Source organism: Oncorhynchus nerka, linkage group LG22, assembly GCF_034236695.1.
Source record: "Oncorhynchus nerka isolate Pitt River linkage group LG22, Oner_Uvic_2.0, whole genome shotgun sequence".
NCBI lineage: Eukaryota > Metazoa > Chordata > Actinopteri > Salmoniformes > Salmonidae > Oncorhynchus > Oncorhynchus nerka.
Genome location: NC_088417.1, coordinates 45,892,086 through 45,906,498, shown reverse-complemented (window position 1 = coordinate 45,906,498; position 14,413 = coordinate 45,892,086). Strand labels below are relative to the sequence as shown.

Genomic DNA, 14,413 nt, shown 5'->3' with positions numbered 1-14,413 from the left:
GTAATAGTAATAGTAACATAAGACATCAAAACTCTAATAAATAATTTAAAGTCGTTGCCAGCCTGTAGTTAGCCACTGCCAGCCATAGGTTTGTCCATGTTTTTATTAAACCAAGTCACGTCGAAATAAGCCATTTTGATTTTAGACCCATCACTAATGTATCCAGTTAGCTAGCTAGGTAACGTTACATGTATCCACCATGACGACACTAAAATCATGATATTGAAATCACATTTCGACCTTTACGGACAGCTACTTGGTTTACAGAAAGCATACTTTCAAACTAGTCATATCTGAATTACCCTTAGAAAAATATTCTGGACTAGCTGGCTATTTAAGCTAGAGACATTCCAATTTGGTCAAGTATGATCATGCATTTCCCCATATATCCAGCTGATGTTCACAGCAGAGTATTCAGAGGTGGTTTTGGCCTCATCTCTGTGCTGACCCAGACTATGAATATCAAATCAAATCAAATTTATTTATATAGCCCTTCGTACATCAGCTGATATCTCAAAGTGCTGTACAGAAACCCAGCCTAAAACCCCAAACAGCAAGCAATGCAGGTGTAGAAGCACGGTGGCTAGGAAAAACTCCCTAGAAAGGCCAAAACCTAGGAAGAAACCTAGAGAGGAACCAGGCCATGTGGGGTGGCCAGTCCTCTTCTGGCTGTGCCGGGTGGAGATTATAACAGAACATGGCCAAGATGTTCAAATGTTCATAAATGACCAGCATGGTCGAATAATAATAAGGCAGAACAGTTGAAACTGGAGCAGCAGCATGGCCAGGTGGACTGGGGACAGCAAGGAGTCATCATGTCAGGTAGTCCTGGGGCATGGTCCTAGGGCTCAGGTCAGTTGAAACTGGAACAGCAGCATGGCCAGGTGGACTGGGGACAGCAAGGAGTCATCATGTCAGATGGTCCTAGGGCTCAGGTCCTCCGAGAGAGAGAAGGAGAGAATTAGAGAACGCACACTTAGATTCACACAGGACACCGAATAGGACATGAGAAGTACCCCAGATATAACAAACTGACCCCAGCCCCCCGACACATAAACTACTGCAGCATAAATACTGGAGGCTGAGACAGGAGGGGTCAGGAGACACTGTGGCCCCATCCAAGGACACCCCCGGACAAGTGTCATAAGTGTCAGAGTCCAGTGCCACTGCATCAGCAAGCACAGGTACATCAATTGCATGGTTCAGGGGCATCATCAGCTGACAGAGGTGCAGGGACAAACCCAGAGATAGCTGCATTACTCCAGTAACCAGGATGGCCAGGTGCATATCAATGGTCTTAGAATACAGGAAATGTGTACTTTTGCTGTCTATACTCAACCCATCATAGGGTCTACCCTATTTTGACGATTAATAAATTCAGCCAATCTGTAAATGATGCATTACTTTCCTCATCATGTCTCACGCACTCACACCTTTTTTGCATGTTACACATGCAACATTGTTATTTTGGTACTTTACACATTTGCAGACACAAAATAAGATTAATAGACATGCTCTCTCTGATACATAGTGATGCACACTTAAATCTCTCTCTTTCTGATAGTGACACCCTATCTTGTATGCCTCTTCCACCTCACTACACCGTTTCTCATTACAATTCTTAAATTAAATCAACTCAAACATAGCCTTATCAATGTGAATTTTCTCACTTTTGCTTGAAGGTCCTTTCTGAACCTCTTCCGGAGGCAGGCTGCCATTGAAAAAAGAAAAATGAACCCTTCTTCTAGAACACCAGGCAAGAATACAAAGGCCTGAAAACCTTTTATTCAGTCTACGGCTTCCTGGAAATCTGTCAGAAGCAGACAAATCTCTGCAAGAGTCTGTCCCTGGGGGAAGATTGCAGTTAATTAATGTTTTATTACTAGTTGTGTTGTATGAGTCAGATTTATTTATACATTTAATTTATCCTTCTCCAGTCCAATGCTGACACTGTAGTCGGCCACATCGCTCCTGAAATGAGCGGGAGAGGAACCTTCAAGGCTGCCATAGTCAAACTTTAAGGACTTTGTTAAAGATGTGGAAACTGCAGGTGAGCGTCAGCCTTTGTATTTTTTTAAATTGTCAACATTTAATGGTAATAAACCAACAGGGCTGGGAAGATAATGTGTTCAGTTGCTGATTACCAGTTTATAAATGGTAACATCTATTGGATTGCTCACCTAGTAACATAGTCCAATTACTTTGCCTTCAAAAGCCATAGTTAATACTATGAACAAAGCAATGTTTTTCACATTGACACCAGAAAACACACACCGGTAATTGTTTCAGGAGGAATGGAGGAAAAGGAAGCGGCAGTGCACGGTGAGTTAGTAGGACAGAAAGATGGACAAGAAGTGGAGCCATCCAGTTTAACAGTTCCCACTATCCCTATAGTTATGCCATGGCTGATGGGTCAGGGGCACATAAGAAATTATTTAAAGTATTTTATACAAATACTGTTTAAATGTAGGCCTTAGACACTCACTGTAAATAAGACAAAACAATATTTACCCTTTTTTTGACCTCATATAGCAAAGTGGCACATCCCACATTATCCTGAGCCGCAGGTCTATGGCCCATGAAGTGTCCGTCATTTTGTCAACAAAGCAGCACGGTGCATCGTCCAGAGACATTTATATTTTCCATAAAATGTTATCATTTTCAAACTAGTTTTCATTGGGACGGCAGATAAAGCAATCACTTACATATGAACATAGAATCCTAGTCATTACTACACCCGATTAATCACTTGACATTCTGTTGCTAGTTTATATTTGAAGGTTTAATTTCTGTTCAAAAGGATCACCGTTTACCATGTAGTTAAAACATTTTTTTTATTTATTTTTTACATTTAATGACTGCAACCATTTGTATTTTAGTTATTTAAATAAACTTTGTCCATAGTGTGGTGGCAGAATTTGGGGTGAGCTGTTCTGTAGCCTATTCGGTGTTGGACTGTGATATGCCTTTCATAGACTCCTAGTATGTCTTGCACCCTAACACAATGCCATTGTGTTCTGGAACTGTTGCTTGTATAAATAACTTGTAACAATAGGATTGTATTATTACCTCTCACTACATAAAGGGACGTGCAACCATTTACTCTGAGTTCTTCCCTGCAGCTCCTTGTTTGAAGACTATTCTATTATACAATTAAAATAGTCTGACTGAATCTTTGGTTACTAATGTTGTGGAAAATTTTATCCAATCAAAAATACATAAAGATAAACAAATAACATTTAATAAAAAAAATAGAACATTATTATTATTATTTTAATTTAATTTTTAAAAATAGGCCAATTGGTCTCATTTTGCTGCGAACACATTTCATAACACTACAGCAATTTAGAATTACTGGACTAGACGAATTCCTTGCGACAGTATCAAGCAGCGGTATAAGGATAATACAGCCAACAGTAGCAGCACATACTTCAAAACAGATGCATAAATATCTTGTCCATAGTCTCGAGATGGTGAGGTTGGGTCAATGGCTGCTTTGAGCAGTGTCATATCCTGGGCACTCCACTGGTGGGACCTCAATTCCCTGGCCATGCTCCCCCAGCAGGCAGGCATCGTCCAAGCTGTTTAAATCCTGAAAACATGGAAAATCATGTAACATTTACAACCACTTTTTTTTTTTTTTTTTTCTTAGATAAGACTTACATTTTAAAATCTATACCTCCACATTGCCAGGGAAGGTGACAGGATTCTGTACTTTATCATAGCTGGTTGGGGATCAGATTTTGCTCGGTGTGCAGAGGATGTTTATCCCATCCATTGGTAAAGGTGTCTAGGTCTGCTCGGAGGCACACAGTGCGCACAGAATAGGTGACCCGTCAAACAGCCTTCAAGGGAGCCCTCATCTTCCAAACTGTAGGACATTGTAAAATGTTTGACACGGCGATCCACACATCCCACCATAACCGTTAGCATAGGAGAGAGCATTTGAAGCAACATAATGAAACATTCAACATCATAGCCAGTCCTGTCCAACAACTAATTTTAACCTTTGAGCATAAGGAGATGTAATTGGTCAAAGTATTCTATGGTACTTTGAATTTCTACTTCACCGTCTCCAGTTGAATTGACCTGTTTCAACCCCATCACTGTGCACTTTCACCATCCTGTGATGCTCATAATTGATTTAATCTGTAGTCTAATAAACTGCATGGTTTCCAGAGGCATAGTGGGAGAACCACACAACACTATCATCACGTGACTCCAAGTTTACTTCGATATGATGGTTATTATATCAATATTGACACAAAGGCATTTCCACAGCCATTTCTCACACAATGAATTTTACCGGCAAGACCGCACCATGTCCAAACAAATGATCGGTCGGCATTTATCATGTTGTACCGAAACTTTCTGTTTCCATCACAGCTGTCATCATTTTTTTTATACAGTACTTGCATAAAAACTGAATGGAAACGTTGTCTATAAAGCACTCATTTGCAAAGCATTTAAATACCAGTTATGCATGAAACAGCACAGCTTGTCTTCTCTACTCCGTGTAGGGATTATAATTTAGGTGTAGGCCACTTGTCTAAGTATAGTCTTAGTGAAATTTCAATAATGTGGTCATAATCTATGTATTCAGCACATACAAATAATGGTGGAAATGAATGTTGATTGTGAATGTTTTTACCAGAGATAAAGCTTCCCCTGCCACAACCACAGACATGAAACATGCATCTTGGGATGTCCACATTCTCCACTCCTTAGTCTGTCCTCACCCTAGATGCTGACAGACAGACACTGGGATTATAATAAAGACAATTGTTCGTCATAATTCAAGGTGTAATTCAGTCACTCTCCTCTGTGATGTATGAAACTTGGTCAACATAAATATATATTTGTCTTGATAGACAAGGCCTCAGGCAGACCTGGCATATGGTTTGATTCGAGACCATATACAAACAAGTGCCTGATTCTACACAGCACTTACTGAGGGAATGATGCGGTTACAGCGGGGCTGTTGTATAATTCAAACCCATTTTGAATAGAAAGCATTGGATTATCCACATTGAGCCAGACAAACGTCAAATACCATGGGAGGTCAATCGGTTAACTTTCTTGAGAAGCTGTCTATACCACCAAATATAAAAAGCCATATCTGTTGAAAGACCATTGGACAGTTTTGTATACTTGCGAAAGCAGGAGTCTTGCAGTAAAATACAGAGGCAGCAGAGTATGGGCTAGGAGTTATGACTAAATGTGCACCCCTGAGCAGAAAGGGGTTTTAGCTTACCTGATCAACGTGTGGTTGGTGTCCACATGTATGAGGGAAAGAGGACACCGGACAGAGTATGTTCTGACAACACAACCAAGTCGTGCCATTCTTTGCTGTATTCCTGCAGCATCGACATGATGCGCTGAGTCCCACACTCGGGTCCACTGACTCGATGACCCACTACTTTCAGACATTCTCTCACCATCCTAATTGTGGTGAACTTGTCTTGATTGTGTCCACCAGATTGTCCAGCTCCTCATCTATCATTTGGCTGCATGTTCCCTCACCACGATACCGTATTTTTGCATTCTGCATTGGTCAGTTTGTGTTGAGATGCCAAGCAGTTGCAAGATACAGGCAGATCCATTTCAATCAGCTGTTGAAGGTGCTGTTCTGACAATCAGTTTAAGACGTCCCATTTCGCCATCCAACTCAACAACAATTGATGGGGCACATATTTCTTCCATTGCAGCATTGACTAGACTATACAGGTTGGGGAAACCCTGCACTACCTTTTGTGGCAAGTCTACTTGATTTGCTAGTGAGCGGAGGATGGGTATAATTTCTGGAACGTTCCAACAGGAATCTGTTCCAAAAACTTTGCAAAGTACAAGCAACGTATACAAAGTAGCATGATCAATTCAACTAGCGTAATATAGCTGAATAGGCATCAACTCACCACGTAGCTTATTCTTAATGTTTGAGAACTTTTTCAGAATAAATGTGGTGAGTGAAAACTTAATGAAATAGCCCACTCCCTACACGGTACTTTATTCGGCCACTATACAACTTTGTATGCGTTGTTTGTTGGCAACCTTATTTACTAAGTTTTTGGAACAGATTCCTGTTGGAATGTTCCACAAATGATGCCCACCCGTGAGCTGATAAATATAATCTCAATGGTGCGGACAAACTAAGTAATCAAGGACCAGAGGAAGGCATTGCATAGCCTGCTGTAATCTGTACAGGAGCGTCTCCATAATGTGCCTCCCCATAGACTGTGAGGACATAAGAAAATTGTAATTTGAAATCATGTCAACCAAACAGCTGGTATCAGGCAATATTTGGTCTCGACTTCAGGTATTGGAATAGCTATTTAGGGTTGTCACGGTTTTCACTCTCGCTCTCTCTCTCTCACACACACACACACCATGTTCAGAACATCCGGGTACAGAAAGGGAAGATTTGACGCGTAGTGGTGACGTCAGACCGTCTACTTAAGTAGGCAAAAGAAAAAAACAGACAAAATTCAGCTAATGAAAGGTGCAGTGTTCCTGACGACTGTCGCCTCTGCTGGGATGATTGCAGGATTTGGCTCAACGTTAGCCTTGGCCAAGAAAAATAGCCAGGGATAGTTTAGCATGGTAGTTATGATTGATGTAGGCTAGCATTACATCTAGGCAATTTAGATGTATGTTAGCCCTGACCGATGACGGAGTGATATTACACTGGTCCACATAATCTGACTACTAACGTTAATTGTCCAAAATGTATTGCATTTCTTGCATAGCCTCCCTGGGTGTATGGCAATTTTATATTATGAAGAAAAACAAATTGCTTGCGCTGAAGACGAACTGTCACTCCAAAACTAGCGGGCCAATGAAGACTCATAGTCTACGCCTCCCTCTAAACCCCGCCCTTCACGGAAAAATAATGCCAAAACACGCAATCGAAAAGACTGTCAGTGAAAGCAAAGAAACAGACATCGAAAGCAAAGATACGAGTAGCATAACCAAAAGGTAGTACATGCAGGCAAGAGCGTAGGCATTATTGGAACGTAATTTCTTGATAATATCTGTTGGAAAAAAGTTTGGCTGTTGCCACACACATACCTACTTGTTAACAAAATTAAGGAAGTTTCCTTTAAAATTATTCATAAATATTACCCTGCCAACCACAATATGAAGAAGTTTAAGGAAAACATAAACTCAAATTCTTTTGGCCTAATTTTATATTCACAAATGTACATTTACAAACAGAACACCACATCTTCTTACCTTACACAAATAAATTGAACTGTTTTTTAAGACAATTAAATACTCTTCTGACAAAAAAAGCTGTTAGAATTATAAGTGTATGTATGTCCCTTAAGGTCCTTGTGTATTGTGATATTGTACCCTAGCCCAATTGTCCTTTGTATATTATTTATACATACTTGTGTTCCCACATGTACTTCCTGTATTGATTTGTTGTTAATTTAAAAAAAAATAGAATATATATATATATATATATTTTATATAATTTTAAAAATAGCATAGGCAAAATGTATTCAATAGGATTGGTTGCTGGGAAAGTTGAACCGAAAACGATTTTTGCATTCGTTTTCAAATATTTAAAAAAATCAATTGTCATAGTGTTGTTCTCTCGCTTTAAAATTATTTGCTTACGAGTTTTTTGTTTTTGCTTTTGAAGTCTTATTTTTGTTTACAATTCTATACATTTTGCCTTCAATTATTTGTTTTTTGATTTCAACATCCATTATTTCACCCGTCCTCGAAAATATAATATTTACATTCTCAGCTTTATTTTCATGTTCACGATTTATTTTATTTTGAATTCAATACATATGGCGTGAAATTGACCCCATACCAATTGATTCCCATTCACGCCTTGACAGCGCTCCTTGTCCCAGTATCGCCCAGAATGCACCCCGCGGCCCTTTGACGACACGTCGACAACGTACGCAATGGGCGTTAATACGACTCCAATTGAGTTTTCCATCTCCTGTGGAGAGATGTACTGCTTGGATTCTTTACCTACAATAGAAATAAGCTGAAACATTTTTATGTAATTCATTTCATTATTCTTTTGGACAAATTTCATATTCACAAATGTAAATTTACAAACAAAATACCACGTTTTCTTACCTTACAAAAATAAATTGAACTGTAAGACACTTTAAGACAATTAAATACTCTACTAACAAAAAAGCTGTTCGAATTATAAGTGTATGTATGTCCCTTAAGGTCCTTGTGTAATGTATATTATTTATATATACTTGTATTCCCACATGTACTTCCTGTATTGATTTGTTGTTAATAAAAAATATGTTTTCTTCGTTAAACCTCAGTGGCCATCCAAAACGGAGTTTCCTCTAGATAACACAGCCACAAAGACAAATATTGTAAACATTTATGAAAACAAAAATGTTAGCAGTGTGGTTAAGGTTTCGTTTAAATTTTAAGAAGATAAATTGTAGAAATAGGAGGAGTTTATGACTTTGTGGCTGTGTTAACTAGTGAAAACCAAAACGTAATTTGTGGTGGCTGAAGTAAAAGGTAAATAACACAACATGATCTAAGAAAATGATAGCTAGTTGTGATAGTCATTTTATATATCTCGGCCAGTGACTGATTAGTCGTGATAGATATCTTATTATTAAATAGGCACTTAGCTAAAGTTAGCTAACGTTACGTTAACGTCGTCAGCCCTTGAGATCAGGGCCTAGCTAGATTTGTTACATAGTCACTTTAGACTGGTTCTCTAGTTGAAACCAAAAAACGTTAGCTAGGTAACTGTTAGCTAGCTAACGTTAGACGACTCTAATCAGCCTGCTAGTTAGCTAACTTACCTAATACCCATGCATTATTATGATGATGCTGCTCTATCCTGAAACGTTGTAAGAGCTAGTTTATTTAACCTTGTTACCTCTCACTTTATCTTTAATGCTGTGTTCATTTGCTGGTGCTATACTTCTCTGTATTATTGAAGCAATACTTAGCTAGCTATTTGGCAAAAAAATTGCCAATATACTACCAATCAAAATGAGATTGGCTATCACGCAGAGCCTCACATGTTTTACTATTGTTGCCGCACAGGAATGTAAATGTCGGAGGACCAGGAAGCCCAGGAGGATGAGTTGCTTGCTCTAGCGAGTATTTACGATGAAGAGGAGTTTCACAGAGCCAAATCTGCACAGGGCGGTGAGATCCAACTATGCCTTGAACTTCCTCCTAGTTTCAAGTTGATAGTCGATGGTAAGGCTGTTTTACCTTCCTCTCCATTAATACTGAGTGTCCCTTTAAAATGAATCAACTGTCAATCAGCATTAAAACCTGAACAATCAAATGTGTTGTATGTTTCTGGCAGGAAACAAGCAGACCGAATATGACATAGCTTTCCTACCTCCTCTGGTGCTTAACTTTGAACTTCCTGCTGACTACCCTTCTTCCTCATCTCCGGTCTATACACTAAGTTCCAAATGGCTGTCAAGGGACCAGGTGAGGTAGACCCATCAACATGACAAGAAATCACATAACATGTTTCAACAATATTCCCCTTGTCCTCTAGCTTGGAAACCCAACTTTAAATTTCATTGAATTCTACGTTGGGCATAAATGAGCGTTTTGGATAAGGAACGATGTCCCTCACATGACCTCTACAAGCCAGAATGTTGAATCTAATTATATTTTAACTTACTTTACCTGTTGTCTGAGCGGTTGGTCCTGTTGAAGGTAGTAAAGTCAGACAATATATCCTCAGGGAAAGTATGATTACATCAACTTTTCAAGGCGCTGGTAGTACATTCAGGTTTCTATTATGTGAAGCATGCGCACAAGATGAAAATACATGCACGAGATGCATGCATACTTGCCAAGCTCGTGTACGTATTTACATGCTTCTATGCATGCTTCAGTTTATATAATTATACTTTCCTGTGGATATATTCTCACATTCCTACCTGCAAAAGGACCAACCACACGGACAACAGGTAAAGTAAGTTAAAATATAATTTTATTCAACATTCTGGTTTGTAGACGTCGTGAGAGGAAACCTTCCTGATCCAAACTCTCACTCATGCCCGATGTAGAATTCAACGTTGGGTCTACAGGCTCCTCACCAACCCTTCTCTTTCTCCCCCTCAGATGACTTCTCTATGCAAGCGCCTGGATGGGCTGTGGGAGGAGAACCAGGGCTGTGTTGTTCTCTTCACATGGATCCAGTTCCTTAAAGAGGAGGCCTTTGCCTTCCTCGACGTCAAGTCTCCCCTGGAGGTGGTCAAGGGGGGCAACGCTCCAGTGGAATGGAAGAGGAGTGAGGCTGGTGTGAAGCGGGCGGGGAGTCTAACCGGGGAGAAGGATAAACTGGAGCCCCTGCTGGAGCTGGACCCCCGTGCTGTCCTGGTGGTTGACCCCCGTACTGATATCCTACCTCAGCTCCTGGACTTTGATGAAGCTCAGCGGCAGAAGGTGTTTGACGCCAAGGCGTTCTGCTGTGGTATCTGCTTCATGGAGAAGCTGGGCTCGGGCTGCCTGTGCTTTAAGGAATGCCAGCATGTGTACTGCAAGACCTGCATGACGGAATACTTCCAGATTCAGATCCGCGACGGCAACGTTCAGTGCCTTAACTGCCCCGAGCCCAAGTGCACCTCCTTGGCTACACCCTCACAGGTAACTTTGACTCTTGTGACATTAATGAGCTCTTGTGACAATCTTATGAGCACTGACTAATGCACTGCCCCTTTTACAGGTCAAGCTCCTTGTCGGGGAGGAGTTGTTTGCGCGTTATGACCGCCTTCTGCTTCAGTCCAGCCTGGATCTGATGGCTGACGTGGTGTACTGCCCTCGCCAGTCCTGCTGCCAGGCTGTGATGGTGGAGCCAGACACCACCATGGGCATTTGCCCTGCCTGCCAGTACGCCTTCTGCACCCTCTGCAAACGGGGATACCACGGCCTGTCCCACTGCAAGGTCACAGCAGGTAAAGGCAATAGTTTACATTGTATTACATAGTTTATATAGTATATTACCTGACAAGTAATGAGTTATATGCTGTGCACAGTCTATACACTAAAGATGATCAATCTAAATGTAGGTTAGAGTAATGGTTATGGTATTGAGAGTGGTCTCTACCTCTTGCCTTGTAGATGAGCTGCGAGGCCTGCGGGATGAGTATATATCTGCCAGTGCTGAGGGGAAGAAGTTCATGGAGCAGCGCTTTGGGAAGCGGGTCATCCAGCGTGCTGTGGAGGAATCCTTCAGCAGGGATTGGCTTAATGAGAACTGTAAAGGCTGCCCTCGCTGTGGCACTAATATACAGGTATGTTGCTCTCCGCACTACACCGCTTTATAACTAGTTAGTATGCATATGTTTTGCTGCTCCTACATGATTTTAATCTATCATCTTCTCTGTTCTGTCTTTATGTGTAGAAGGTTGATGGCTGCAACAAGATGACTTGCACCTCGTGTAAGCAGTACTTCTGCTGGCTGTGTCTGGGCCAGCTCACACGTGTCAACCCCTACAGCCACTTCAACAACCCCTCCTCGCCTTGCTTCAACCAGTGAGTGGCTTTGCTATGTCTGACAATTGGCTCTGTGTCCTTTTGAGGTGTAGGATACATAAGGATTATGCACAAAGGGGGGGAATTCAGACGCGAGTTACATATGCATCAATTTAAATTTCACTTTTCTTTCTATGCATACTCTGAACTTGAATTTAAGCATGGGGAAATTACCAGTGCCAGCAAGGTAAGCGTTTAGGGTGGAGATCAAAGAAACAGGTGTGGCAGAGGTGTGTCTACAGATGCATCCTATTCTAACCTCGACTTAATTCCCAAATATTTCCACCACTTTTTTATGCACGAGGAAACGGTGAATACAGTTGAGTTAACCTGCCGGTTCCAGGTGGAAAAAGCATCTACTTAATTTTTTCCAATACACAGTTCCATGATCAGTGCAGGCAACTAGGGTATATATTTTTTATACTATTCTACATATTATAATTATATTGTAGGCTACACTACTTCCAACGTTACCATTGATCAACTTAATGTGTCAATTTTCAGAATGAATCAAACCACCTTTTTTTCATTCGTGCGGAAAAGGAGTGGTGCAGCGCCCTAAGGCACTGCATTGCAGTCCTTGAGGCGTCACTACAGACCCGGGTTCGATCCCAGGCTGTATCACAACTGGCTGTGATCGGGAGTCACATTTGGCCCAGCGCCCTCCGGGTTAGGGGATGGTTTGGCTGGGGGGCTTTACTTGGCTCATCGCACTCTCGTAACTCCAAATCCATATGTATATATTTTTTATTTAACTAGGCATGTCAGTTAAGAACAAATTCTTATTTACAATGACTGCCTTCCCCCGGGCCAAACCCTGACGACGCTGGGGCAGGTAGCCTAGTGGTTAGAGCATTGGACCAGTAACCGAAAGCTTGCTAGATCGAATCCCTGAGCTGACAGTTAACCCACTGTTCCCCGGGCGCCGAAGACATGGATGTCGATTATGGCAGCCCCCTGCAACTCTCTCATTCAGAGGGGTTGGGTTAAGTGCGGAAGACACATTTCAGTTGAATGCATTCAGCTGTACAACTGACTAGGTATCCCCCTTTCTCTTTCCAATTGTGCACCGCCCTATGGGACTGCCTATCACGGCCGAATGTGATACAGCCTGGAATCGAACCAGGGACTGTTGTGACGCCTTAGACCGCTGCACCACTCGGGAGCACTTATGTAATATTTTTGTTGTTTTTAAATCTATCCATGGCTTCTGAAACGGAGACAAATGTGCATATGTTTTTATGGCTATCTTTGTATATTCTGACCGCGTTCTCCATACATTCAAGTCTTGGGCCAATCAAATTAAATGAACACCGTATTTAAAGGGATTGCTTTAGATAAATTGAACAAAAACTCACTGATCAAATTGTGTTTTCTGGGGTTGAATTAAATGTATTTAGTGCGCGCAAGGGAACCACGCCCGCAAACCTTGTTATGCACCTCCATAAGGTCATTCTAAATACCAACTACTGAAGTGTGTACGAAAGGCGTACATCTCCAAAGTCTGAATCGGCCCCATAGAATGTCTATCTAACCTTTTTTTTATTGTCTTCTTAATTAATGAGTAAAGATTACTAATTTCTTTGTTGTTATTTTATAGGCTGTTCCAGGGTGTGGATATTGATGAAGATGATGCCTTTTGGAGTGATGAAGAGGACTGATGTGCAATACCTCCCATGCGTGCTTCATTTGTATGCACTTTAACCGCCCATGGATTTAGCCAATACAATTTCTCACCATCATTGATCAGGCATTTACTTACCCAAAATATATCCGTCATTTCTGATGGTTGAATGGCTAGCGGAGAGCAATTCCAGTTAGAAGTAGGCACATTACCTTACTCCAAACAGCAGTCAAATACTCAGGGCCAGTATTTTTCTGAAAGAATACTCGTGAAGAGAGTGTGAGCGAGTGTACCAAAAACAAATGGGTTACAGTGTGTTTAGATGATTTGAACAGATAACGGTGGTATGTTTTATCAATCTCAATATGAAAAGGAAATTCAGGGATCCGGGGTTGAAATCTTTCAATCAAGACCAGAGGACAACATTTTGGGATAATGTTTGTACAATTTAATGTCTGTCCTTTAGAACCACTTTAATCATGATGAGTTAACTCTCTGTATACCCGGATACCATCCAAACCATGAGCTCACAGCTTAATGTAAAAAAAAAAAAAGGGGGTGAATAAAGCTTTGCCAAATGTGACATTCATCCAATGGCCATCAAGAAATGATTTTTAGACACACTATTGTCCTTTTTTGTATGTTTTTGTTCCTTTTTCACCAGAAGGTATACTTTATTTATCATGGAACATGATTGGTTTGAATGGGACACACTCAGGAGGAGGCTGGTGGGAGGGGTTATAGGATTATGGGCTCATTGTAATGGCTGGAATGGAATTAATACAACATGGGTTGATACATGGTTTCCATATGTTTGATACAATTCCATTTACTCCATTCCAGCTATTACAATGTGCCCGTCCTCCTATTACTCCTCCCACCAGCCTCCTCTGACACACACTGTTGATTAGGTTAAATATTGCATTGTTTCAGTACAAAATATATGTCCGTAACCACCCTGACATTTGCTAGTTACTACCTACTCACATTATGATCTTCATCGAAACTTTTCAGAAAGTGAGGCTAATTTGGAAATGGACATCAATGTAAATCACATTCAAAATACATGTCCTGCTCTTAAAATAGTTATATTGTGCTTTCACTTTAATCTGTTAATGTTGAAGGGGGACAGTCTTTGATATTTGCAGTAGTCCTGAATTTAAAAAGTGTTGTAATAACCATAAACATACATAAATAACCATTTGGTTTTAGTGTTCATTCCCATGTTGGGGGTTTTAGGACATTCTTCATGTGTTCCTTTTCTCAATACATGTT

General features: G+C 40.8%; 1 protein-coding gene and 1 long non-coding RNA gene across 5 annotated transcripts; one reads left to right on the top strand and one right to left on the bottom strand.

The window, feature by feature from the left end:
- Positions 1 to 89: 89 nt before the first annotated feature.
- On the bottom strand, positions 90 to 6,993 carry LOC115105254 (uncharacterized). Of its 3 annotated transcripts, none has more exons than XR_010460487.1 (4): positions 5,255 to 6,993; positions 4,652 to 4,747; positions 3,664 to 3,871; positions 90 to 3,592 (listed from the first exon to the last, which is right to left on the bottom strand). It is a non-coding gene; the product is annotated as an uncharacterized LOC115105254 (long non-coding RNA). The 3 variants fall into 3 exon arrangements; XR_003859845.2 differs by having other exon boundaries at positions 3,680 to 3,871; positions 4,652 to 4,761; positions 5,255 to 6,992; XR_003859844.2 differs by having other exon boundaries at positions 3,680 to 3,871; positions 5,255 to 6,991.
- A 1,428-nt stretch (positions 6,994 to 8,421) lies between these two features.
- rnf14 (ring finger protein 14) lies at positions 8,422 to 14,339 on the top strand. 2 transcript variants are annotated; one of them, XM_029627044.2, is made up of 8 exons: positions 8,422 to 8,514; positions 9,055 to 9,213; positions 9,326 to 9,456; positions 10,102 to 10,626; positions 10,706 to 10,934; positions 11,101 to 11,273; positions 11,384 to 11,514; positions 13,115 to 14,339. In XM_029627044.2, exons 2-8 carry the CDS (start codon positions 9,063 to 9,065, stop codon positions 13,173 to 13,175), a joined length of 1,401 nt encoding a protein of 466 aa, XP_029482904.2. In that variant the 5' UTR covers positions 8,422 to 8,514; positions 9,055 to 9,062; the 3' UTR covers positions 13,176 to 14,339. The 2 variants fall into 2 exon arrangements, with proteins under 2 accessions (XP_029482904.2, XP_029482905.2); XM_029627045.2 differs by lacking the exon at positions 8,422 to 8,514 and adding an exon at positions 8,719 to 8,855.
- The last annotated feature ends 74 nt before the right edge of the window (positions 14,340 to 14,413 follow it).

What these genes read in the sequence shown, in the direction of transcription:
- rnf14 (XM_029627044.2), top strand. Translation starts at nt 9,063, where the DNA reads ATGTCGGAGGACCAGGAAGCCCAGGAGGATGAGTTGCTTGCTCTAGCG. An exon ending in TTTCAAGTTGATAGTCGATG is followed by an intron (nt 9,214 to 9,325) that starts GTAAGGCTGTTT and finishes TGTTTCTGGCAG; the next exon opens with GAAACAAGCAGACCGAATAT. An exon ending in AATGGCTGTCAAGGGACCAG is followed by an intron (nt 9,457 to 10,101) that starts GTGAGGTAGACC and finishes TCTCCCCCTCAG; the next exon opens with ATGACTTCTCTATGCAAGCG.